This window comes from Grus americana, chromosome 4, assembly GCF_028858705.1.
Source record: "Grus americana isolate bGruAme1 chromosome 4, bGruAme1.mat, whole genome shotgun sequence".
Lineage (NCBI taxonomy): Eukaryota > Metazoa > Chordata > Aves > Gruiformes > Gruidae > Grus > Grus americana.
The window spans coordinates 76,242,130-76,268,290 of NC_072855.1; the positions used below are offsets into that span (position 1 = coordinate 76,242,130).

Consider the following 26,161-nt stretch of genomic DNA (forward strand, 5'->3'; position numbering starts at 1 on the left):
AAGCCAAAGAATGTCACTTCGGAAGACAGAGAAGGTAAGAATGTATCATTTTAAAAGGTATTTTCAGTGCTCCTTCTTCATGTACAACTCACGCAACAACTATTCAGTAGTATATAGTATTTTAGGGCTGTAACTGATGTCAGAGTAGTAACAGATTCGATGAGATGAAAGGAAAAGGCTGCCAGAGCGGTGGTGAGAAATTGCCTACCCATAGACTTACTAAGCCTTAGTGTCACAGTTGGAAGGGAAAAGCTGGATTTAGAAACGCCAAGAACCAGCAAATAGGATTTCAAGTGTCTGAAGTGCAGTGGTGAAAAACGAACTGTGTCAGGCACCCTGGGTGCCAGGGAGATGGCGTAGCAGACAGGAGTAGGAAGGAATAACAAGCTGATAAGGAGGAGTTCTTATGAATTAAGTTGCCCATTAGAGTTGATTGCTCTTAATCTGGGCAAAAAGTTAAGAGACAGTGACTACGGTGGGTTTGCATTTCCCCCATCTCCAATACCAATGAAATTGAATTAATCACTGAGTCTTTAATAAATATTTTTGCAAAAAGTCAACAAAAAACCTCAATCAAAATCCATACACATGCACACAGTATTTCACTGGTGCCTGTCCACCTCGTTTACTGCAAGGACAATGCAAAGGACAACGTTAAGCCTGGAGACTTATTTCACCCTCCACCCTCCATCTATTTCATCCCCTTCCATCAAGCTGTGTATCCACCCTATGCTGACATTCGAATAATGCATCCACAAGGGAACAGCATGAGCTGCAATGAAGGACAACAGCTGTCAATCACTACTGACCCGAAATAGCAGCAAACCAGAGTCTTCACAAAAAGCCTCTAATTTGCCTTTGAATGCACCCTCGCTTGAACATAGAGATGTTCTTTTTAAGAAACAAAATTCCCTAACACCAAAAAATAAAACACACAGTGCATTTTTAGACTTTCCTTCAAATATTTGGGTAACACTTTTCCCTTCTACAGCCCCCTACGATCACTTTGAGGGGGCAGACAGACTACATACACTGTGGGACCCAGCCTGTACTGGGGAGCCAAGAACTTGGGTCTGCAGGACCACAGAGAGGGATCAAGCCATAGTAACTTCCCCAGCTTCCAGCTCTCACAATAAAAACTCTCTGCTTATTCTAAATACCTTCAAATGATGCTAAGAAGGGACATGAGCACTTTCCTGACAACAAAAGGGAGACCTTACAATCTGCAGCTTGGAAGAACCAACTTGGCTCTCTCCTGCTTTAGCCAGACCATTACTAGTACTCACTATCTGTTTTAAATCTGTTTGCTGGTTTAAATCTCCATGCTGCTCCCAACCTCACTGCAAGAGCATGCTCCCAAAGCATGCCATAGCTACTAACACCAGCATTCGCACTGTCTTGCCTTATGTCACATCCAATCGGCAGGCAGGTCAGACATCCCTCACTCCTAACAGCATTTTTTCCTGATATAATATCACACAGACAATACTGATCCATGTTACTAAAGCCTGATCACTGAAATTCAGCCTCATTTTGAGACACCTTGCCCTGCTCTCAACTGCAAATAGTAACACCTTACAAACACTGGTACTAGCTCAAGCACAGACAGTTAAATGCTCTGGAAGACAGTGCTTCTTGAAGCAGTAAACCAAGCAGAAGGTTGGGACTGAAATAAATTACAACTGGCAACATGGGACAGTTCTGTAGACCTCTTCAGCTTTTAGGAATTCCTTCATTTCTAAGGACACAAGCATTGTAGGTCTTTTTCCTCATTTTTCCTGAATGAACTACATTACTGTCACTAAGACATCCATAGTGATTCTTTAAACATCTGTAGAACCACAAAATTAATCCTTCGTATTTACATACTCAGAGGCACGGCCAGATGCACGTTTATCTACTCATCCCAATTGCTCCGTTATAGTTGGAGAAACCAAACGAACTGAATCCATATACTATTTCCCAGAAACTGCTCAGCCTAACAAGTCTGTGCAGCAGGATACCCTAGGTGACTTCCAAACAGAGAGGACAGCCTCTTCCCATACACCCTCTATATGGCCCTCACTGGCTGCTTCCCCGCACTAAAAAATGCTTTCATTTTTTTTATCCAGCTCCGTTGCCACAGGGATCAACAAGACCTAGTGGAGTTTTGCACAAAACTACTCTACAGGTGTGGTTCTTTACATCCAGAAATCTGTCTCACTATTGATCTTCCCAGAGTTGTAGGACTGTATTAATACTCATTGTTATATGGTCCTAAAATTACTGTTCTAATCCCAAACGTAACATTGGCAACAACCGCATGGATTCTATCTGTTCATCCTCTTCAAGTCATCCATCAAGGAAGACATTGTATCTTGTCCTGCATTTTAACAGACATGATGGTTCAGGACGTGGTACCACAAGACAGGCAGTGACAACCGAACTGCTAGATGCCACTGGAAAGGGGCAGTTCCTGTCCCTCCATCCCACACCCCCAGCTGCACACTCCTACCACCTCCCTCACACCAGCTCTGGCACTTTTCTTCACATCTCAGTGAGCTGCTTCAATGCATTAAATCAAACTAATGCAGTGGAAAGGGGAGAGAGAGCAAAGGCTTTTCTGCCAATTCAGCCAACCAGTCTGCCCCTTTGCTGAACTCAGTGTTAGAGGTGATGACAACTACAGCACCTGGGGGAAGGAAGAGGAGAGACCACTCCTTTTAGTAGCAGAGACTTGTTAGATCAGCTGAAGTGTCTGACCAAAGGATCCCTTGGCCAGTCACCGCTGACAACATAACAGGCGATGTTAAAACACAACATTGGGGGGCTGGAAGGGAAGGCAAAAAGGGAATATGTGGATAGAAATAAACACTTGAGTGTTCCCCAGTACCCAGAAACACCAAGAAAAGATACAATCTCCCAAAAACTGGTGCCAGTCGCAAGAGGTGCTACAGACATTTCCCCTAAAAGAGATCTATGAAGCACCAATTGAGATGCTATGATGCCTATAGACTTGAGTATGTTAAGGACATCCTTACCAGCAAAAATAACCACAGAGCTAGACCACCACAGAATGACAACAGAATGTCTAATAAAACACATCGGCACGGTAAAGGTTTGCAGATGGACACCAGGCATTGTGGGCACCAGGCTGGGTAAGCATGAGAGTAGAAAGGAAAGAGCCAAGAAACAGACTGCAAATATTTTCAAGCTGTCTCACAGCTGATATCTAGCCTTGCTTTTACAAAACACACCACCACACAGTATTTCATAGTTGTGAATATCAGGATTTTGTGACTTGCACATTCCAGCTGGTATCCTAATGATTGCTGTTTTATGAGATCTGCTCAAGTCTTGTCACAAGGTAAGAGGCAACTTAACAAGCTCCACAAGGCTAGACTATAATTCCACCACATTTCACTGCAAATGGCTATGAAGTCTTGTTCCTACTTTGCCCTTTCCCAGTACCCTTAATATCTTTCTCCTTTGAATCACTCAAGCAATGTGGTTTTTAAGCTCTAAAAGTCAAACATGAGTGATAAGTTCAAACAGGATCAGTCAACCAGAAGTGTACCATGACAGTTTGTGCAAGACAACCTCCACCCAACTTTGTAGACATCATCTCATTTATATTCTCGGACGATCATATCAGGCTCCAGTCAAAATCTGGCCCTAGCCTGAACAAACAAAAAACTGCATAAGATAATAATCCTGAAATGCCACCAGCACTCCAGAGAGTCACCCTTTAAATATTTTTATTGAGAAGTCAGGAGGCAGTGGAAGAGGCAGACGGGAACTCAAGTTTACCCATATATTGTCACAAAACACACTAGTGAAAATGACAAATTATGAGAGCGCTACTTTATTTTTAAATGCACAGTCTCAAACAGATACTAGTAAAAGTAAAGGCAATTAATTCTCCATCAGAATTGAAACGCAATTTCATTACCAACTTTTAGACGTCAAAAGTCATGCCATAACTATTTCAAATACCACCTGGTATAGGTATCCAATTCACAGATTTCATGGAAGTATGTACTTTTTTCAGTAAGTTGAGCATTCTCAGGATAAGTGCTATTTCAAAACTAGATGGCGTTAAGGTGATATAGTCCATTTTGTTTTCACTAGATAATTGCACTAAACATGCTGCCACCGACAGTCAAAAAGCTCCATTGTTTTTAGGGTTACTAACTAGTTTAGTACAATTGATCACCTCTCAAGTATTTTGAAACAACAGATGGCCAGTGACCCCAGGGCAACGCTCCCAAGAGTGCTAAAAACCATAATAATCAAAAAACAAATTTCAGTCCTGTTCACATCAGAAGTTATAGATGGATTCATGGATTTAGTTCAAACTGCTTGAACAAATGAGGACGTATCAGAAAAAATATTTTTCTGGGGAATAAAAAGGAAGAAAAAGGTAAAAAAATATTAAGCTCAGAGAAAAATTTTCAAAGAAACTCTTGTAACATAGTTCACTTCAGTGTGTTAACAACTTTAAGTATATTGAAAACAGTGAATAATTATTTTTATAATTACTTGCCATATATGTAATCCAAGGGAGTTGAGAAAAGCTTACAGAAACAAAACATCACTGAAAAGATTATGATTTAAAATTCAAGTTGAGACATTGATTAATTAAAGGGCAATTAAACAGAATTCTGCCAAAAAACCTGCAGTGGAACAGGTCCCCTTTCTTTTAGAAAATATGATAGGTGTATGTATTCTGTGGAAACTGAACGCGAGAAGAGGGCATTTTTCTGGGGTTTATCTTCGAGCATCTTTTGAACCCTGTGACTGTTAATTCTAGCACCAAAACCAATGCTACATCTCTTCCTGCCCATTCAACTGTCTGTGCACTTGGCACTTCTCTTGCTTTTGTTACAGAATACAGAACCTGAATCTGCTTTTATTACAGATTAATCTGAACAAATTTTTAAAATCTGTAGTAATATACACCAAACACACTTTAAAAGGGGGGGGGGGGGGAAAGGGAGAGAGAAAAACCCAAACCCACAGGTTTTAACTAACTGCAATTTAGTCTTTTCATCTAGTATGTCAAAAGAAATCATTATCTTAAAAAAAGTTACTAACATAGTTCACCTTCTGTAAAATGCTTTTAAATAATCTCCACCACAGGGTAAAATTTTTCTTAGAACCAGGTACATGAATTTCAAGCATTCATTAGCCAAATAAAAAACATGAGCAGCTACCTGATCTAATTTTTTTAATGAGAAATTCAGGAAGAGTACCTGGCTGCATTTTATCAAGATGACGAACATCCCACAGTCTTCATTCCAACTTCACTAAATGTAATACATAGGTTGCTGCAGCCATACTAAAAGTTTTATTCTACCCACATAAGGGGGTCATAAAGACAGCTTTTGCAAGAATCTGCATTTATGTGACTATCTCCATAATTTCATTACATACTGTCAAACTACTATATGTTATCTGTATTCATCTTCGTCATTCAGCTATGGCTGTGCAACAGCTAAGCAGGAGTTGATTACTTTTTTTCCTATAAACGAGAGTGTAAGTACCTATAAGCACTCCTGATTTCTAAAGCCTAGAAGATTTAAGGGCTAAATCCTGCCCTCTAGTGTACCTGTGGATGGTGGTGCCCTGGGAACCTTCCACACTCTTCCAATAGCCCTTTCCAAACCAGGTGGAAGACAGCTGGGAAAGACAGGACAGTTCACTGCCCACCAGACACACCTCGTATTTGCCTTGCTCCATCTTCAGTGTACCCGCTCCTCAGTCACACACCTTCAGGGTGGGTAAGACTCACTAAAATCCGGGTAAGAGGATTAGCAGACACGAGGACAGATGAGAGAGCGTCCTCCCCTGGACAGTACCGTCCCTCAGCGTGCCCAGCCAACACAAGTAATTTATTTATTCAATTAATTTACCCTGCAGGACCATGCAGAAAACAGTATGACAGTATTTCTAGGACAAGTTCTATGACAAAATAAGCAAAAGACACAAAGGAAGCATATTCTCAACTTTTTGTGCACGGGAGCTCTCTGCTACCTCATTCCCTAAAACCAACTACATCCAAGAGCCAGGAGGAATTTCTGTGTTGACTATGTTGCAAAGCATTACTATTTGGCAAACCAGTTAAGGTCTGTGCAATGGATCAAAAGTAACGCAAAAAGAGTCCATTTTCAGAAGGACTTGGGTAGAAGCAATATACTTGGACATTTAGGGCCAGTTTAAAAAAAAAAAAGTCCACTCTCACCTAGTGGTAAGATTTGGAACAGGATGCCCTGTCAACAGCTCCGACCACATCTGTGGAACACCAAAATGGGAGAGATCTTCTGAGTCCCAAATAACTTACACACCTATAAAAACCTAAGCACCAGGTATTCAACCTTCATACTAAAACACTTCTTGACATTTGCTCAAATTTTTCTTTCTGAGGATCACACTTCGTTTCCTTGCATTCGCACAAACAGTGATCAGATTTCTATCTTCTTGACTAAGCTGGTATGCTCTAAAAGTCTACATATACTTCAATATAGTCTTTTCAAAACATCCACAGCGTAACCATTTAAAAGTTGTGTACGATACAAGTAAAAATCATAACATTAACAACTACTTATGAAAGGAACTTTCTTAAGAAGACATTTTCCTGGACCAGTATTACCCTATTTTACATTTTTTTCAGGTATTTGTGGAAAAGTAGCCAGGTACTGAGCACGAAGAAGGTATTTCAGACATCTGCAGGGTTGATAAAAGCTCGTGCTGCTGAATCCTTTCCAAGTGACAGGCTGCAGCCTTGTCACCTCATTAACAAGTGGATGAGAATGGCTCAGGATTCCTTGGACACCTTGGTTTATGCTCATCATGAAATAAAGCTGCTTGAGAAATTATGGAAATACATAAATGCCAACCATTCCTCAGTGAGGGAAACTGTGAAGGGAACCAGCTGTGGTATTAGACATTTTCTAAAACGTATGGATAAGCGTTCTCTTTCCATTCCCCTTGCTTTTCCCCTTCACCGGCACTGTAGCCTCTTAGAGGCAAACACCTCTGGAGGGTTTCTAAAAGCCCTTCAAGAAGACTGTGTTCTTTGTACATTTTCCAGGGCATAAATCAAAAGTTGTTGATCAACAACAACAACAGATAAACATGTTTTTTGTTTTGCTTTAAACAACAAAATTCTAAGTGCCTTCTGTTTCTTGTTTGCCTGAAATGTACCTCTTCAAGGGAAAAAAAACTCAACAGAAGTCCCGAGGGTGTGTTCAAAGGGGCACTTCACTGGTCACTGTACAACACACATCAGATGTGGCAATATCGACCACGGAAGACGTATTGTCCTGTTTTTTAGCTGTGTGAATCATACGATTCCAATCCTCCAGCACACAGGACGTCAACTTCCATTCCCAATTTCACCAACGACACAATTATGAATAAATCAAGGTGAACGGGGTGAGTGTAGAACAGTCAGAACTCTCAGTGCCGTGACAGAGAACAGACGGTATACTTCAAACAAGTCGTCCCTAGTACTAGAGGCGGAAGGGGGGGAAGAGGGGGGCAAAAAAGGACATGGATAATGGAAATTTGTTTCCAGGATTAGATTTTGGTCTGAAACATAAGGAGATAGTCGTTAGCCTTCTAAAATGAGAACTTCCTTTAAAAGTAAAAATGAGGATGTGCTAATCAAATGCTATTTTGTATAATTAATTCATAAGAATAGCAACTACCACAAGAATCTCTAATTGTCCTTTAACTAGATTTCTAAACCAAATTCTCTGCAGCCATTATATTGCTTTTCTCAAAACCATTTTAGAAAACCTTTTACTTAACTAAGAAAAATGACATGAGTTATTTGAGGTGTATATTTTCTTTGGGGGGTTTTTTGTGGGTTTGTTTTGGGTTTTTTTAAGTATTCACACTTTGTCCAAGATTTATTGCCATCTGCCATGCCAACGTGACCTGCCAGGCATACCACAAGATTTCACAGGGACTTCCACAGAGCAGCATTCACCAGGTCAGAGTTCAGCATCGCGCAGATTTGTATTGAATGACGTACTTACAACAAAGATACTGAAGATGTGAACCATGTAATGCCGTAACAGCATGTCTCACTGACGCTTCAAGCACTGATTTCTCTGCTTCTCAGAACTACAGTTTTCCCAAGAAAAGACAAAAACAACAACCACCAAAAAAAAGAGAAAAAAGAAAAAAAACACCAAACAAAGAGCTGATAATGAGGAGAGCGTGACAGCAGAGGACGAGGGAACAGCTCGGACACAGTGGCGCTCCTGTGCCTAGATGCACTTGTTGGAAGTGAATCCCACCAGCCCTCCAGCTGTATCCTGCTTACAAACCGCTCTTTTTAAACAAAAGGATTTTCTGCAGATGGCCAGAGGACCTGAGGAGCTCCCCGGGCAGCTGACTTTCTGCAGCACAGGGCAGAGGCCATGTCAGTCATTTGTAACTCAGGTTTTCCTTTACCTGTTGCCACCATTCACTCAAGAAGAAAAAGGGTAGGAAAAATAAAAGGGGCTTCAGAGAGACAAGTGCCAAAGGAAAGGGGAAAAAATACTAGTGACCAGATAGTACTGAAGAGGCAGAGAAGAAAGTACAGATACAAAATGGAGAGCCAGAAGTGACAGCAAAAATAAAGCTATAGAGCAAAATAGAGAAAATTGAAAGAGAACAAGGCAATACCACCAACACCAGAAAGATTTTCAAACATAATTCACTACTAGGAAAGCAGCATGAGAAACAGTTAAAAAATTTCTAGCATTGGTAAGGCTTAACAGTAAGAGAAAACACACACCAGGCAGGCCCAAGAACATAAAATTAGTACTACTTTTCCTGGGAGAATAATTAAAAAAAAAGGGGGAGGGGGGGAGGAATGATTATAGGGGAGCTCCATGACGAAGACGATGACAACGATGAATGTCACCACCACTCAGGGCAGATTGGCCCAGCCAGGTGAGTACAGAACAACAGACACTGCTACTGGCATTTTTCACCACAAAAAGCAGAGTCCTGAATGAGGCAAGCACCTGTAGCCATGGCAATGTCTAGAGACACAGCTTCAGCCTTGTATGTCCCCAACTCAACATCATCTCCCTTCACAGCAAAAATCCAGCATATATTCATTGCTGCTTCTAGGGGTAAGATGGCATGTTTGATCAACTAATGAGACTTATTTCCTGTAATAACTCCCACATTTCCCAAATACAAAAAGCTAAAGCCAGCTGAACATATTACTGCATGCTTTCCAGCACAGACTTGATCCTGTGCTGTAACTGAATGGTATGTGTAAAAATCAAACCACTTAGCTATATGGTAATTTAACACTTTCCTTTAGGCATCAACATTTGAAAAGTCCACATGCCCTAATTTACTGCACTGTATTGGTAATAAATATATTTTGTTACTACTTGCATAACATTGACTACACTTCCTTTTAAACTAGTATCTGAGAAAGAGAAATGCAAATGCATAGGACCAAGTCTGAAAGCTTCCTATAGCTTTTCCTAACATACTAGTTGGCCTAATAAAGGATGCTAGCTTTCCCAAAATATGCTCTTCCATGTATATTTTCAGTCCATTGTATGCACAATATTTCTACCAAAGAGTCACAAAATAAAATAGCCTCAAACTGAAGCCCAGCTTGGCAATACCATTACTTGGGAACAGTCTGTAACAGTATTTCTTTGGAATTATTGGAAAAGCTTTTTTGCAAATGGTGAATGTCCAAAATGGAAAGTAATAGTAAGATCTTTTTGTCTGTCCCCTCACTTCCTTTCCTCTTTGTCCTCTGACTTTAGTCCCATCTGTGCATCTATCAGAGCACAGGTGCAAAACAGATGAAGAATCCCAGTAAGACATTTCACCTGCTCTTTATGCCAGGTGCCTGCAGACAGGCTGCTGCCTGGTCCAGGTGCGCACACTCTACAACAACAAGTTTTCTCAAACTAGGAATCACATTGATACTATCGGACAGACAGCTATACAGCAACTCCTTGTACCGGTTTTAAAGGAAATACCTCACAGGCATTTCAAAAACTTGCCACTACATCCACAAAAACTCCATACTGAATACTTTCACGTCTGCAAAAGGCATTTTGTTCTTGGGACAAAGAAGAAAGCGTTTGTAACAGCAACCTGCCACACACTTCCTGCAAGACAGTCTGTCAGAGAGTAGGTACCTGGCACCACAGGAGGCAGATGCGAGCTCGGGTCACGGACCCTCAGACCACATTAACCACTCAACCCACAGGCTGTGTTCCCAGCTCAGGAGCTTCTTCGTCCCTCAAAAGATCAAGTATCAGGGGACAAACTGCTTCTGCTGGAATCCACAAGTTTTATCTGCATTTTATCCATCCTTAATCAAGTTTATTAAAAAAAAAATCTCAACATGCAACATTTTAAGCCAAAAAGGTGCTTTAACAGTACTTTGTTATAAACCCTGCTTCCTTGAACTAATTTACACCTCTCATCCTAAGGGTAGCTGTACGCTAAGAGTACTTCTATTCATGAGAACCTACCCGCACCAGGAAAAAATAAACAACCTTCTTTCCACTTTTATACAACTAACGTATTTACCACTGCTGTGTAAAGCAGTCAAGTGTCAATACACTCAGTTAAGAGCCGTGCAAACAAATTCAGACACCTTCTAGCACGTAAGCTAGAATCTCTCTGCGTTTGACAAGCTCTGTACCACAGCAGGTTGAAGGAGAAGACGCCAACAAGCGTTTGCACCGGAACATCCCACCAGTGCCGATGTGGTACCCGGGCCGTGAGAAGCCCATCGCGGTCTGGCGCCACCAGCTGCGATACACGCCTGTACGTGCGTATGAATAAAACATATGACCATACATACACAAGTTTGTTTATATACGAGTGCATGCATATTTCCACACTTTCTAAGCAAAGCTCACTGCCGATGCTTCAGCAGGGCGGGCCGGCCGCCGAGGCGTCGGCCCCTCTCGGGAGTCCTGCTGCCCCGGGCGGAGGGGCCGCCCGCCCCGGCCCCGGCCCCGGCCTGGCGGGACACTCACTGTGGGGGTCGCTCTTCTCCCGGACGCCGTCCACTCTGCCGTCGGGGTTGATGCGCAGGAAGAAGCCGCCGTTCTTGCAGTAAAGCCGCTTGGGATCCTTGAAGTGCCCGGGGGGGAAGGTGCCGCTCCCCCCGTCGTCGGGCAGCGCTGGCAGCGTGGTGATGCTCCCCGCCGCCCCCGCCGCCATGCGCCGGGCCCCGGCGGCGCCCCGCCGCCCCGGGCCCCCACCGCCCCCCGCCGCCAGCTCCGGGCGGCCTCGTCCCCTACCGCGGCCGTCCAGCCTCGCCTCGCCGCCGCCCGCCCCAAGCCCTACCCGGCCGGCCCCGCTGCCCGGCACGGCCGAAGGTCCGGTCCCGTCCCGTCCGCGGGAGCTGCGCAACGGCGCTGCCGGCCGGCGGGAAGAAGGTGGGCAGGGAGAGCCGAGCACGCCGGGGACGGGCTCCCCGGCGGCACCGGGCTGCCCCCGCCGCCGCCCCGCCCCCGACCGCCCCCGCTCCTTGCCAAGCGCCGCTCCCTGCCGCCGCGGCCGGCGGGGCAGCGGGCGGGGGAGGCGGTGGCGGAGCGGCACTTAGTTGTCCGGCGCAGCCTGAGAAGCAGAAAGGGGGCAGCTGACCCCGACAGGATCGAGCTGGGGGCACGACGAGGTCCGTGTGGGGGTGGCAGCAGGTCCCGGTGTCGGGCCGGGCTGTCCCGGGAGCGGGGCGGGGGAACCCAGCCTGAATCCCGGGGCTTCGTTCCGTGAGAGCGCGGCAGCGCTGCGCATCGGCTCCCACCGCCGGTCATTCCGGCTGCGCCGGGAACGTGATGCAGCAACTTGCCAGATTCAAGGTCGGACATCTTCTCCTCTGGCTTTATGAATAAAATAACTGGAGAGTTATTTTAAGCCAGAAGAAGTGATGTGGCCTCTGTATCGTGTTAAATTGTTTAAATCACAATATAATGAAACGTGTTGACCTGTTAAACTCCAACCATTTCACTTCAGTGCATTTACCAGAAAGAAACTAGTTCTGTTCCCGTTCAACGGTAGCAAACTGATCAACTGGTATCTACAAAAGGCAACACATGAAAATTCTGGCACTGGCCTTTTAACAACACTACTGGTATTTCTAAAACAAATGCATACATAGTTTATAAAGCGTATCGACCCATCGAACACATTGTGTGTTTGAGGCTAACAACAAAACAGGATGAAGAGGTTTGTTTCCATATCCACGTTTTGTGCCCCAAATCTGTCTAGCAGCAGGCTGTTCGTGCCTGTACCAGGGGAAGCTCTCCGATTTCAAAGGCAGCGCAAGCACCCCGGGACAGTCCCAACCAGGACAGCAAACGCTGCTGGTCTCTTCATTCCACAGAGCCAACATACAGCAACCCGCACGACGAAATAAACACCAAAGTGAGGCACACTGTTCAGCATACACAATCTGTAATTTTCTTTTTTGCTAGCACATATGTAAAGGAATTTTGTTACCAGTCAACCTCCCTTCCCAACTCTGACCCCTCGCAAGCCATAAATTGTAATTCTTTACCAGAACCAGCGACAATTACACTGCTTCCCACACCCTCACTCCAGAGGCTTAATCATAATGAATGGAACAGGCAGAGCACGGCGCGGCCCGGCCCACGGCAGGCGCAGGTTCACCTCCGTGTCAGCCAGCCACCTCCTCGCAGCACTGTGGGCACAGCCAAGCGTCACGCGCTTGACATCATTCTCCACACATGGGGATTTCAGCCCCGTCGTACGTGAGCATCCCCACCCCTCCTTACATTCTCCAGCTCTCGCTTCTTGCTGCCCGTCCACTCGTGACACTTTCTGCTATTTTGCTTGGAAATCCCACTGTTACCCCTGTACCTGAGAGTTTTGACAGTCACAGCCGTCAGCGAAGACCCTCCTCATTTCCTCTTGCTCTTCTGCAACAGAAGCTGTGTTCAGGGCATTTTGTGTCCTTGCTCTATAGAGTCTTCCAAAGTCCTTGCCTCTTTCTTGGAAGGTAGATGAAGAGAAGATGAAGGTAGTTTCAAAAAGATGAAGGTGAAGGGGTGAAAACATCATTCTTACACTTGTTTTTCTTAAAAAACAAAAACAAAACCCCAAAAAACTTTTCTGAAGACTAAACATCCATAGTTTCCCCTCAACCATTTCTGTAACTCTGTCTTCACCTACACACACAGCAGGGCATTCACAGCTCTCATATCAAACCCCGAGCACTGCCCTGGGAAGTCATGTTTCACCATCTCATAGGTCAGCGCTCCATCTTCTGGGAAGAGGGACGCGGCCAGCAGGGCAGGTGCAAGTCCCTGTAGCCCAGGAGCACCCCACACAAGCGCAGCCTTGCCCGGCTGGAAGCCCTGCCACCGAGCTGCCTGCAGCTTAAACACCATGTTTCACAGGACAGGGCCCTGGTATTTCTCAGAATCTTTTGAGCCCTGGCCCCCATGATGGGGCCCAATCCAGTGGTGGCAGGGTGAGTAAGGTAATCAGCTCAAATTCCTTTCCAAATGGTCCTTTTAAAAACTTGTGTAGCTATAAGTGGCTACCAGTAAAATTATGGGGCTTGAGAGCTCTTTAGAAGCTTGTCATTGGGGCTTGTATCTGTGGGGCCTAGAAATAAAAGACAACAGAGCTAAAATGGTAGGTCATATTTCCCATATCTACACTCACCTCAAGATCTGCCAATTTTTTTTTTAATCTATTTTCCTTTCTTTCTTCAAATTGAAAACATACTGATTTTTATTTTCTCTATTCTACTTTCTTCTGCACTCCAACCTCTTAATATGGTCATTAATATTCCTCTTAACATTGACTAAAGCAACTTTGGCAGTAGCATTTTCCTTTCTTGTGGTCTCAACCACGTTATCCCTACCACCACCCTTCCTCAACTCAGATCTTGCACAAAATTACACCCATACAGCTACTTCCCCTCCACCCAAACCATTAATTATCCCTGCTTCCAACCCCCTTCATAAGCCTCCTCTTGGCCTGCTTAAAACATACTCCATGTTAACATGCCTTAAACCCTACCTTCCTTCTACTTCAAATATCTTAGAGACCTATTCTCTAACCTGTTCCATTTATCTCAATTACCTACCCTTTTGTGTTTGTTTTGTATTGTAACCAGCTAGATTTTTCAATAGCTTACCTCTTAGAGAGGAAAAACCTGTTTTATCCAGCGCTGTTCTCATACTTAGGGATCATGCTGAATACAAGGCACTTCATAAACAAGACAGACACCCCATTCTGATGGTAGGTAACTGTGGGCCACGTGTATATGCAAATATTGCCTTTATTCAATATATAATATTGAAATTTCTAGAGACCCTCAGTAGCATATTACTTGGAACACCTAAAAAAAAAAACCCAAAACCAAAACAATAAAACAAAACCAAAACCACACAACCAAACCTAAATTATATTGTTAGTCTGGTTATAGAAAAACCTTGAAAAATGCAAGAGTAATGTTATGAGTAACAAAGTCCATCAGCTCCATCAGTTTTTAATTTTTAATCCAAAGTGCAAGAATCCAGCCTACAACTTTCTCAGACTTTCCAGCAGTTACTACCACAAATCCAGCCATACAACAACCCCAGAAAATTTCAACCCCCTTTCATGGAAGCTGTCTTTAGAGAGCTTTCAGCCATATGTCTTTGAGAGTTTACTAGGACTACGCCTCCACAGTGTGTTTGGTCACACAGGTGTCATGAAGATGATGTTTGAAAAGCATGCTAAATTAATGTGCAGAAGACCTGTTTTACTATAAAATTAAAACATAACCAAAAAAGCCCTCACTTTTGAAAAGCAATTAAAACTACAGGACAGCAAAGACACACAGGACCCCCTCGGCTCATCCATCTTCCCATCATTAAGACATATCAGCAGGTGGTTTGTATCACCACGGCAGCAGGAAATGCTTCCAACTATTAGAAATGTAACATCAGCCCCAGGCCTCCAGTCCATCCCAGCATTTCTTGATTCTCTGGGTTTCTTGGCTTCCCAATCCCTGTCTTTGGTGCATATCCAAGTAACAATTAGCCAAAGAGAGATGGATAAGCTGTGTCTCTTTTGAAGTTTTTCCCGTGTTGTCTAGTGCTCAGCTAGCAGTGGAAAAAACATCCCTCACTTCACCAGCACGTACCGACGCTGAACGCCTCCCACCAAATTCTCAGACATTCACTTGTCAACGGCAACATCCTCCACAGAGTTCGACACTCGTGGCCAAATCTTCTGTAAGCGTCTTTGACTTCAGCGTTACGCTAGTCCACAGTCTGGCCCTTGGTTTATAGGAACACAGGAGTTGCCAGACAGCCGGTAACACCCCACCAGGGAGTGCCAGGTCTCGGTCAGAGCAGGGAATAACCTCCATGTCATCTGGCCTCACACAGTGCCTCCGTTAGTTAGTGCCTCCATTTTTCCCTTATGTTCTCCAAATCATCAATACAAATCAACGTTGTACCACACACCTTCTCAATCTCAAGAATGCATTGATAAGAGACCTTATATACAGCCAAGATCTAGCTGGACTTCTCTGACAGGGGGTTGCAGTTGATCTAATTCAGCCTTACTTGGTAAATCCTTAGCATTAGGGAAGGCTGTTTCTTCCTCCAAATAACCCTGCGGGAAGAGGGACTTGCAAAGTGAGAGGAAAGCAATTTGTAGTTCTAGCATTTTCTGAAGAACAGAGTTGTACTAGGACCAGAAAGGGGAAAGAGCATTCTCTCTCCCTCTCTTTCTTCCAACTTTCTGGATGTTACAATTCTCTGATCCAGATGTCTCCCCCAGCTTAGAAAAATAAATCACAAAATAGGCATGAGGTAATGGCCCCTGAATAAATCCACCTCGGTGCTCCCTCCAAGTGGAAGATAACCTTAATATGAGAGAACAGCTTTTGCGCAGGCAGTCCAGGCAGATATCTGGATAGATGAAATGTAGTGTCTTAATCTTTTAGTGATTTATTTATGTTTGAAAACACACTTCTGGGAAAAAAAAAAAATTACTGCTTAACTTTCAATATATTTCTTCCCTTCAAAGTCTAAGAATGAGTTTAAGAATTCGGTAGCAATTTATTCTCCAGAATTCTTAGTTCTTTCACCCTCAACAGCTGATATTTATATTCTGGGTCAATATTCATATGCTCACTTGGGAGCTTAAATGCATGCTTCAGCTGCTTTGTATGATGGACGCATACAGCCACAAATCTGTCTATAGCACACTGAATTATGATGTGCCTGAGAAAGTCCTTTTTTTAAAAAACCAACAGCTTATTTCTTCCCTCCTCATCTTTTTTTCTGGTACAAATAGTAGAAAGAAATCACATCAACAATAGAAATAATCTCCTCCCTGTTATAAACCTCTTATAATCTCCATTCCAGTTCTGAAGAGTACTTTATCCTGTAAGGCACCAGTGGACACTTGTTTATGTCTTTCTAAAGTATAATTTTCTGAATATATGCTTGATCTGGATATGACCACAGATGGCCGAAACTTTGTTTTGGGTTGTCTTTTCAAATGGTTGATGTTAGAAACATAACAGCCCAGAATGGCTGAAGATAAGAGAACTAACAATCCAGTGAGGCTTAAATTGGAAGTAAATCAAATTTGTTATGATCCAAAATGATTGCACTTGGAAAAAGAACTGAACTCTCTAGAAGCAGTGACAGCTGTTGCAGATGTAAGAGATACAGTAGTGACCTCAACTTATGAGAAACAAGAAATAGTGTTCTAAGTACAAATATTTATGGAGGTTAGAGTTCAGAGTTAGTAAAATCACCACGCTCCCTCTCTCTCATGTATATACAAACACATACACACTCTCTCTGTATCCACATTATATAGAGTAATACATATAAATTAGCAAAATTACTCTAGACTGAGAAAATAAACAATGTCAATATAAAGCTTGATAATATTAATGAAAAAAAGACAATTAAAAAAAAATATCCTGAAATCAAACATCATGAACTCAAAGAATTTAAGTTAATATTGGATTTCAAAGAAATCCAAATGTATTAAGGTAAGAGATTTCTTAGTGGGAACAATCATAAAACCACATCTCTTACTCACAGCATTGCATTAGAACCATAAGATCGTGATTTAGGTATTTCTCTCTCCTTCCACACCACTGGAAGGGCAGTGGTCCAGCCGTCCTTTCTATCTCCAGAACAGCAGCGGCTGAGCTGCCCCAGCGTGGGCTCTGTGTCAAAGCAGTTTAAAGACCTTTATGTTAAGACAGTAGTCCTGTCAGTTGTCCCTCCTGCTTATGACTCAAGACATGTTTCAGTTTCATTATATCACTATGGGGTAAAGCAGTTGCTCTTGCACCGGAAATGCTTGGACAGATGTTAAGAGATTATAGGGAGATCTTTTTACCTATAGTAGGGGGAAAAAAAAATCAGTGCTTGTGAGGCAGATACAAAAATCCAGCCCAGGTCTGTCTGTGGTGTTGTCATTTAAGAAACCCATAAACCCATTTGAACAGAGCACATACAAACATTTAAGAAGTGGATCTTCACATAAACACAGAACAGTTGAGGTTGGAAGGTACCTCTGGATATCGTCTGGTCCACATGCTCAAGCATGGCCACTTAGAGCCAGTTGCAACAAGTCTGCTTGCAACAATTCCAACAATTTTCACTCTAAATCTTTCCACATCAACTACAAACCACTCCGGGTCAAAAATTGTCTCTCTCACCGTGTTATGCTGCCTAGCAAGTGATCAGGAAATAGTGGAATACCTGTTGCAGATTCTTCTTTATCCTTTTTTAAATTAGGTTCTTCTCTTACAAGGGTCATAAGATTCATAACTTCCATATGGGATAATTCTGAAGAATGCTAAATACAGGACTGCACTTGGAAATTAAATTATAGGTAGAGGTGAGGAAAATATTCTTTCTGTTCATTCGTATGTTACAGTACAAGGCCAATCTAACGTCATGGAGGAATATAGGAAAGACAGACTATTCCCAAGGAACAGGAATTACCACATCATGCAGCTTTCATCATTTCACATTTAAGAGCAAGGAGAGATGAGATCAGCAAGACATAAGAAAAAAAACCCATGTTATTTTACTAGATCATGAATTTAGTTTCTACCAGTTGCTTAACTGAAATCTTGTTCTGCATTATTTCTGTAGAATACATTAGGTGGTAGGTAGAAACTAGCAAGAATGAAAAAACAAAACCAAAACCCTTTCTCTTGGTAACAATCTGTACTGATAGTATTCCAGAAGGAATGTCACAACAACTCTCCCATTTGTTTTCTCTTTGTTTCAGGACAGTTTCCATGGATCCCCAAACCTAGGCCCCACTGAAGGGTTCCCCAGAGCATAACGCCATGCAGCGGCAGGTCATAGACCAAGCATCACATGCAGAACACAAACACAACTCCAGTAGCACAGTCAACACGTTAAACATCTTGCAAATACAGTTTACTGTTCAGGATATCAGCACACTAGTATTTGAGGAAAGAGAGACAGGCCCTGAAACGCTGTTAGAAGTGCAAATAAGTTATGCAGTCCCTTGTGCTGTATTAGCTTTTAGTTCTAGGGAGGGAGAACTATCCCAAATGAGTTTGAGGTAGCATTTAGTGCTGGGGTGGATATAGTTATTATGGCTCCACCACACCCCAATGCATCCATCCATGCAACAACTAGCTTAGGTGAAACGCTTTCTGCAATCCTCCGCTTTCTCAGCTATGAAATCATTCCCATATGTCTTTAAGTTTACCATTACTGCGCATGAACCTACACCTCCTACAATATCTGAAGTTACAAGTACTGTAAGTCCAACTTAAGCCAACTGGCGCTTGTGAAATCTTGTTTGTTTCTTGGAGAGACACTTAGCGCATTTCTTCATGGTAGTTTAAAAAACTGATCTGCTGTCTACATGCCAAAATAGAATTTGTAGTCTGCCAAAAAAAATTACTTTCCCAACACTGTCCAGGCTATTATCTCAAACCTGACCTGCAATAATTAACTTCCAAGCATCTGGGCGGTTAAATCGCTCAGTGATCTGTCTTTTTCTATGTAAAAGCAACACTCATTACAAACAGCGATTACAATCGCTATTTAGTTTACATTAATTTTCCCTCCCTCAGGAAAAATTAGAGAATGAATGCCTGCATAAACCACTTTCTTCCACTCTCATTAGTTTTATCAAGTGCAGTCTTCCACCAAGCACTTGATGGAAATTTTCTAAGAATATGTCCATCTTTGAAAGCAACCTGAAGAACAAAAAGGGTGTGTATGTTGCTATACAGTCCTTATCCCAGTGATAGTAAATTGATGCGCAAATGGATTTTGCTTTTTTGCCACTAATCAAATACCTATGTAAAGATATCACTGCTTATAGATGTGACAGCAGATAATCCAGAGGGTGGTAGAAGAAGGACCTGCTCACACTTTACTGGTTGCATGTCAATTTTCTCTGTAGAAGTTGTATTACCTGGTCAAAGAACCACCAGCGAATGCTGAAGAGGAAGTTTGCTCTGACATTGATGTGGCCGACTATGACCTCTGCCTTGTTCAATTGCAGCCATAAATTCCATCAGTTTCATACGTCAGATGGCATTTGGGAAAACTTCTCTACAGACCCCTGTAACATTAAAATGAGATGTAAAATAAGCTAGCTGTACCTCAAAGAGAATGCTGAACGTGCAAACTCCAAGCAACAGACTTAAGGGTGAAAAGCATGAGCTACAGGTGCCATTACCCTCTGAAAGTTTGCTCTGAAGCCTTAGCAGTCTGTTAATCTGCCTTAATCTAAAACTCACAAATTCTCTACTGATACCCTAAGGGGGCTATCAGCTGATCCTGGAGATAAAGCTGGACCCACTAGCTTTGCCACAGGCCACAACTACTCTGTGGCATTAACAGCAGGGGTCAATGTATACATGTTATCAATGGATTTGAGAGTCCTCTGACAGCAGAGGAAGGGAAAGGCTGTGTAATCCTCCACAGACCCAGGAATGAGAACCAGGAGGACACTGAAATAGGCACAGACTCATCTTCCTTTCTCTGTCTGCCCCACCCTCCACCCCCAGCCTGTCTCGTCTTCTCATCCTTTGTCCCCACCCTGTTCCTTTCCCTTCCCCTGCTGTCAGGCACAGGTTTCTAGCCTGTTTCTAAATCTTTCCTCAGCTCCTCATGCCAAGCTCTGTCCTCTGGACTACTTTTCCTTTGTATCTCACTGTGGCTCCTAGCCATGTGCTCCATAGCTGGGTTTCCGTTCCCCACTTCTTAATCCCTGCCTCCTTTCTTGAAGTTCAAAGCCCATGTTCTCATTCCCCAGCCAATCCTCATAACCTGGTAGCTTAGTTTTTCCATAGGCTTTTTCATTTTCCTTTCCCCTAGCACTTTCCTTCCTCACGCTAGTTCCCAACTCCCCATTTCACTCTCCTTGCAAGGCAGTAGCCTCCAGTCCCATCAGATTGCCCATCACCACCACGCTGGCATGCCTAGCTACATACAACAGGTAACATCAGACCATCTCCAGCCAGCTCCCGCTCCTCAGGCCACCTCTCAGCCCTTGCTTCCTGGCACAGACCAGCCCAGGGGACCTGACACTGCCCCATGCTGTCACATCACTTTGGGCCCACTGTCCCCAGAAAGTGAAGGAGGGGGCAGAGAAAAAGGGAGGCTGGTTTGACCTGCTTGCTACCTCCCTTTCAACTATTCTCCAGCCCTTCTTCAGTGTGGAAGTTTTACTCAAGGCTATTCTGAAGCATCTGAATAAGTTTAACAGTTGAAACAAAATCAGTCACAAGGCTTCCTCTAAAATTTTGTGGAATGAGATGAAATTTTAACTGATGACCTTGAAGCTCGCATGAATTCCTTTCTGACAAAAGGGTTGAAAAACTGAAACAATTTTAAAAACTTATATAATTCATCACAAAATTCTTATTACAAAACTCTTCATTATTCTTCTTCAAAGAAGATACTATTGCATAGATGACCTCAGCAACCAATCACAAACATACATCATTTAGGAGCAAGTGCTTCACTGCAGGGAAAAATAACAGAAATATATGCAGCTAACTTTATTGCCATAAATATAAAGGGGTTTCATTCTGACTAATCACACACCTTGAGTCATTTCACTGAAGGCAACAAGTAACTTGTAAAAACAACAAAAAAACTCAGCAAGCAAATAATGATAAAATCCTTTCCCTCAAAGACCAGCAAGTCAAATTCATTGCAATTAATGATATTAATGAGTTAAATCAAGGTGGCCAGCTAGCATTTTTAGTGCATATGTTTGCATGCACGTATTATACATGCAAGGATACATATAACCGAGTGCTTAGGAGACTATTTTGTAAAATTCACTGGGCACTCTGGCCAAGATGAATGCTGGATTTTAGCTGTTATTTCCATTCATAATTGAATTGCAATTTTTCAGACAGAATAATCTGAGAGTTTTCATATTAAAATGACAGCAGTTTATGAATCAATTTATGGGCTTTGTCATCTAATGATTCATTTATTTAAAAAAGACCAAATTAATATCAATGATTCTTTTCATTGGGTTACACATCACATTTTATGTCAGTTGCTCCTAATACGAAGTTGGGCTTTTCTTTTATTAATTTCTTCCCCATTGTTGCCTTTCCCACTGTTGTTGTTGGAATACAAACAAATAAGGACACTCACCTCAGAGGTATTAGCCTTTTCTTATGACATCAGTGTGTAGGCTGTGCAAAATCGAGGCATCAGTTAGTCACTTGCACCATCTGTGTGGGCCTGGAGAAAGCAAGATGTAATCTGTCATGTGGTGAGCATCGTACAAAACAGCAACAATCCGTATTCAGCTGTGCAGATGAAATGGGTCCCTTGAGGAGCTTCAGTCTGCCAGAGCGTGCGCTTGTGGGTGTCAGCTGCTGGGGGTCAGCTCTTCATAACGCAATGAGGGATAACTTTCTGTTTGTCCAGACAAGAATTGGGAGGGTGGTGGCAGTTTCACAGACTAGAGTTTGCTAGCCAAACTGTGGTGGTATTAAGTAGCACTTTAAAATTTCAGAGCCAACATCCTTTCTCATTTTTACTGACGTAAGAAAATTTGCTCTGGGATGATTTGAATACAAGAAAAGAGAAAGTGATGAAATCATTCCTTCTTGGTTTTTACTTCCCACAGGAGTAAACCCATTGTCTTCCCTAGCCTCAGCTACCACAATGTTGTTCCTCAAAGTGGGGAAGGCAAGGGTCTACCATGCAAAAGGCTAAACACATAGTTAGCAAGTCTTCCCGCACAGCAGCGTGCAGAAGGAAGAACAGGACGTACAGAGGATATATGCCTAGGCTACCTCACCTGTTTGGTTGGAATTTAGGAAAACATTATTTTTTACTCACACCCCTCAAATAGCACCTCTCCACTGACTTCTTTGGCAGTCATCTCGAGATTTTATTTTTAGTGCATACAGATGACAATTACATGAAGGTACAGCAATATTTTTACCTACGGCACTTGCATGTTCCCAAGAAAAGTATACAACAACCTTTACAGCCCTACGTAAAATTACTTCAGCTCGTGCTGAACAGAATTCCTGTAACACGTGTTTTCACTGAATAGGTGCCTTGTCACAATCCTTACCATTACAGATACCGTAAGATGACACCAATGCCATGCCAACTACTTCATTTTTATAAAGGATATCTGTGGAGATGACTTTCAAGGACAATTACTTATTCCAACCTCCTTTTCGCAGTGGTACCAAGTAGCCTAAAAGGATTAGTTGCTGAGAAATGGTTCTCCTTTCTTCCTTATAGACTGCTCGCTACTTTTTTGGACTTTCTTTTTTTTTAAAGTGTAAAGCACTCTGATACTTATTTTCAGATTAAGAACACAATCTCATGAACAAATTTATTATCGAGCATAGTTATTTTTAGGGAACACTGGGTTTTTTCCTTGTGGCTAGTTTCACCACAGAGACACAGATGAGCATAAATACTATTCCCAGCTGTGGCTGCGGAATGGAGAACAGAACAGAGCAGCAGAGAACTGTGATCTTTAGCAAACAAAAGACTCTGAAATTCTGAGGGAGGGGGAGTGCAGTCCATCTTCTCACCCTAACAGTCACCAGAATGGGAAGAGCAAGCTTTCTACTGTATTAGACAGTAAAAACAAACAAACAAAACAAACAACAACAACAAAAGAGAAAGGTGAACCTGCTGAGTACAGCCCAAAGACATTTGGTTAGGAAGGCCAGAAAAGCTTTTTCTGTAAGCACTAGAGCTGATCCTTTTCATATTTTGCTGCATCTAATACCTGAGCTCTTGTAGTCTGGTTTCTAGGAGAAGTCTCCATCTTCCTTAAGAGCAAACAGATGAGATAGTTGTAAGTATCATAAAAAGCTCTCAGGAGCTAGGGGTGGGAGAGCAGGAAGAAGTATACATGGGAAGAACTGGTAAACACAATATAAGGAATGATTTACTGCCACTGCCTGTTTTCTCCAGAGCCTATAACAAACATAAGTTAGGTTAATAATCTAACAAATCTGTGATTTTAATTAAATAATTAGTTCAACTATGATTTTGAACTAACTTGATTCCATGTTTAATGCAGCCCAGCCCGTGTCACATGACTGGCAGACATTCACAATGAGTGAGTGTTTTCATGAGTCAATTGGACCTATTTGGGAGCTCTATTTAAAACTTTTTTCAAGCTTAGGGGATAATTGCAATTAAATTCATTTCATTGGAGTTGTTAACTCGATGACAAGCCTTTTTAAATCAAACCTTTTCTATAAGTCTTCATCACACTCTTGCCTTCAATACTCTGAGCATAACTTTCCAGAGAAATTTAACATTTTAGGGTATCTCCATTTTGCCTACCATTTTTAAACAGTTGATTCCCAGATAACATCTGCCATGCTCTCCAAGTTAAGCACCAATAAAGCATCTCAGCACTCTAAAACTGGAGTCAATTCAGGCCTCGATCTAAATCCCTTAAAAATCTATTGAACTGTTTCAACTGCTCATGGTAGCCATTGGTTTTAAGACATTTGAGTTCCTAGTCAGGTTTCGCTAGAAATCCTGGCCCTATGCATCACATATGTGAAACTGCTTGGTTCTAGGACATGCAGTAAGGACAGCTGAGTAAAGATGTGACAGAAATACTGATGAAGTGATTTGTGTAAAAAAAAAAAAAAAAAGGCATAATTTGTAGCTTTATCCAGTTATTTTTTTTTAAGCAATTGTACTTAGCAGATGGAAGTAATTTTTCTGAAAAAAGGAAGAAAAACAGGCCCCTGAAATTTTATGAAGGGGTGAACAAATGCATTTTGGCTGCCAGATGCCCAAGACACAACACCAAATTCCAAATGGTCTAGCAAAAAAGCTGCAAAATGCGTGTTACTGTATCACGTGTTAGGAGGTGACAGAAGTGAACAGTTTTGGTTGTTAGAATTAGTAAAGCAAGCTACCTTTGTTCTTCCATTCACATACAAAATAGATGAGCACTGAATAGTCTCGAACTTTTTTTATTTCAGTCTCTTTATGTCAACTTTGCATGCTGTCTTCAAAAAAAAAAAAAGATTAGCATATATGATGATGTTTGGATTACTACCATGTGGGATAATTGAAAACACAATTACTTTATCTCTCAGAACTTTTTTCCAGTATGGTTACATGCAAGAAAGGCAAATCATGCTGTAAGCAATGAGATTAAAAGACTGGAACAAACTGTATGCAATTAGCTTAGTAGACTAGATGGAATTGGCCAGAATTCAGATACGGTATGAATGAATATAAACGAAGGAGTTGCATTTGCTTACCTCATGTCTGAATTTGATCTATTGATCTTAGTGTATGAAAAGCAGCGGTCCTGGGAGTAATTTAGCTGTAATTCCTCCTCTGTTGCAGTTAACTAAACTATCATTGACTTCAACCTGCAGAAGATCAAGTTCAGAATGGTTAACAATTTCCCCACTTTTAAAAGTATAATCTTCAATACATTACAAAGCAGAGGCAGGGCATAGAGGTCTGATCCCAACTGCCTTTAAAAGAAAAAACTAATATCAATGAGACCTTTGTTATGAAACTTCAGTGGAATCGGGATTAAGGTTCTAGGCCACAAGAGAAAAATCACGTGCAATAAAGTAACACTGTACAGTTCCACACTAGTATAAGAAAATTCTACTATAGTGTGCTTCTGGTGTTTTAAGGCAGACCAACAACAACTTGTTGAAAAAAAAAAATCCTTACAAATATGTAGGAATATAAAACAGCATTCAAAATGAGCACAACTCAGAGAAGGGTTACACACAGCAAACAAACTACGTTCACACTGAAATGCATGACCTTAAATCATCATTGTCCTTAAAGTATAATCCCACAACATTACTTTTTAAGGCAAATAATTTGTCAAAAAGAAGAAAAGAATAACTGTTCTTAGACATACTACCTGTTGCTAGCCCTTTCCCAGGATGCAGCTGCCATTTGCAGGGCAATTGCACCACTCTATAGGTTAAAGATACAGCCCTAACAACCCTCTTGGGTTTTTTATCTCCCTTTAGTGCGCTATTGCCCTTGTTAATCTTCAATTCCCAGAAGCAAAGAAGAGACTTTTGACTCCAGGGACTACAGCCACAGCCCACAGAAAGCAGAAGCAAGCAAAAGTCTTTTGGTATACCCAATTCCCTCCTCAAGACAGACATAATTTTTTCAGATTAGACACAACCTGGCACTCCACAAAACAAAACAAAACAAAAAAATTAAACCTATGACACAATGGAGAAAAGAGGTTAGTGCTGAGGGTAAATTCCAAATAGCTCAGCATGTTTTCCTGCATTGTCTCTTACGTAACCCCCAAAATTCAGTCTCGCAACAGCCTGCTGGGAGCAGAGGGGAGTGGGTTGGTAGCTCATTGACAATACCAGGCACACGCGCGCGCACACACACACAGCCACCACACACACAAGGCAACAAGAATTAGCTAGTCCACTGCAAATGTCAGCCAGTTTATGTAACATCCTTTTACTCAGCATTTCTTATTCACTGGAGAGTGAAAAACTCAATAAACAGTCTTTGAAGAATTGCAAGTGGGGGAAGTTAGCTGGACTCATAGTCTTTCTCTGGTCACTGTTGTTGTTGGCTACTTGATAGTCTATATGTTACTTCAATTAAGTAACCAGTGAACAAGCAGGCATTTATTTTGTAAGAATCAC

At 42.2% G+C, this 26,161-nt stretch overlaps 2 protein-coding genes across 2 annotated transcripts in view; both read right to left on the reverse strand.

Annotated features, from left to right (window-relative positions):
• The window catches only part of FGF2 (fibroblast growth factor 2), a 33,941-nt gene extending 22,215 nt beyond the window's left edge, over positions 1–11,726 (reverse strand). The window contains exon 1 of the mRNA XM_054824032.1: positions 11,010–11,726. Within this exon, the coding sequence (XP_054680007.1) occupies positions 11,010–11,196 (187 nt within the window). The 5' untranslated portion in view covers positions 11,197–11,726. The remainder of the gene's footprint in view (positions 1–11,009) is intronic.
• A 2,595-nt stretch (positions 11,727–14,321) lies between these two features.
• The window catches only part of BBS12 (Bardet-Biedl syndrome 12), a 134,708-nt gene continuing 122,868 nt past the window's right edge, over positions 14,322–26,161 (reverse strand). The window contains exons 11-14 of the mRNA XM_054824029.1: positions 24,770–24,883; positions 21,651–21,740; positions 19,444–19,593; positions 14,322–14,350 (exon numbers count right to left, since the gene is read on the reverse strand). The gene's annotated coding sequence lies outside the window, so the exon portion shown is untranslated. The remainder of the gene's footprint in view (positions 14,351–19,443; positions 19,594–21,650; positions 21,741–24,769; positions 24,884–26,161) is intronic.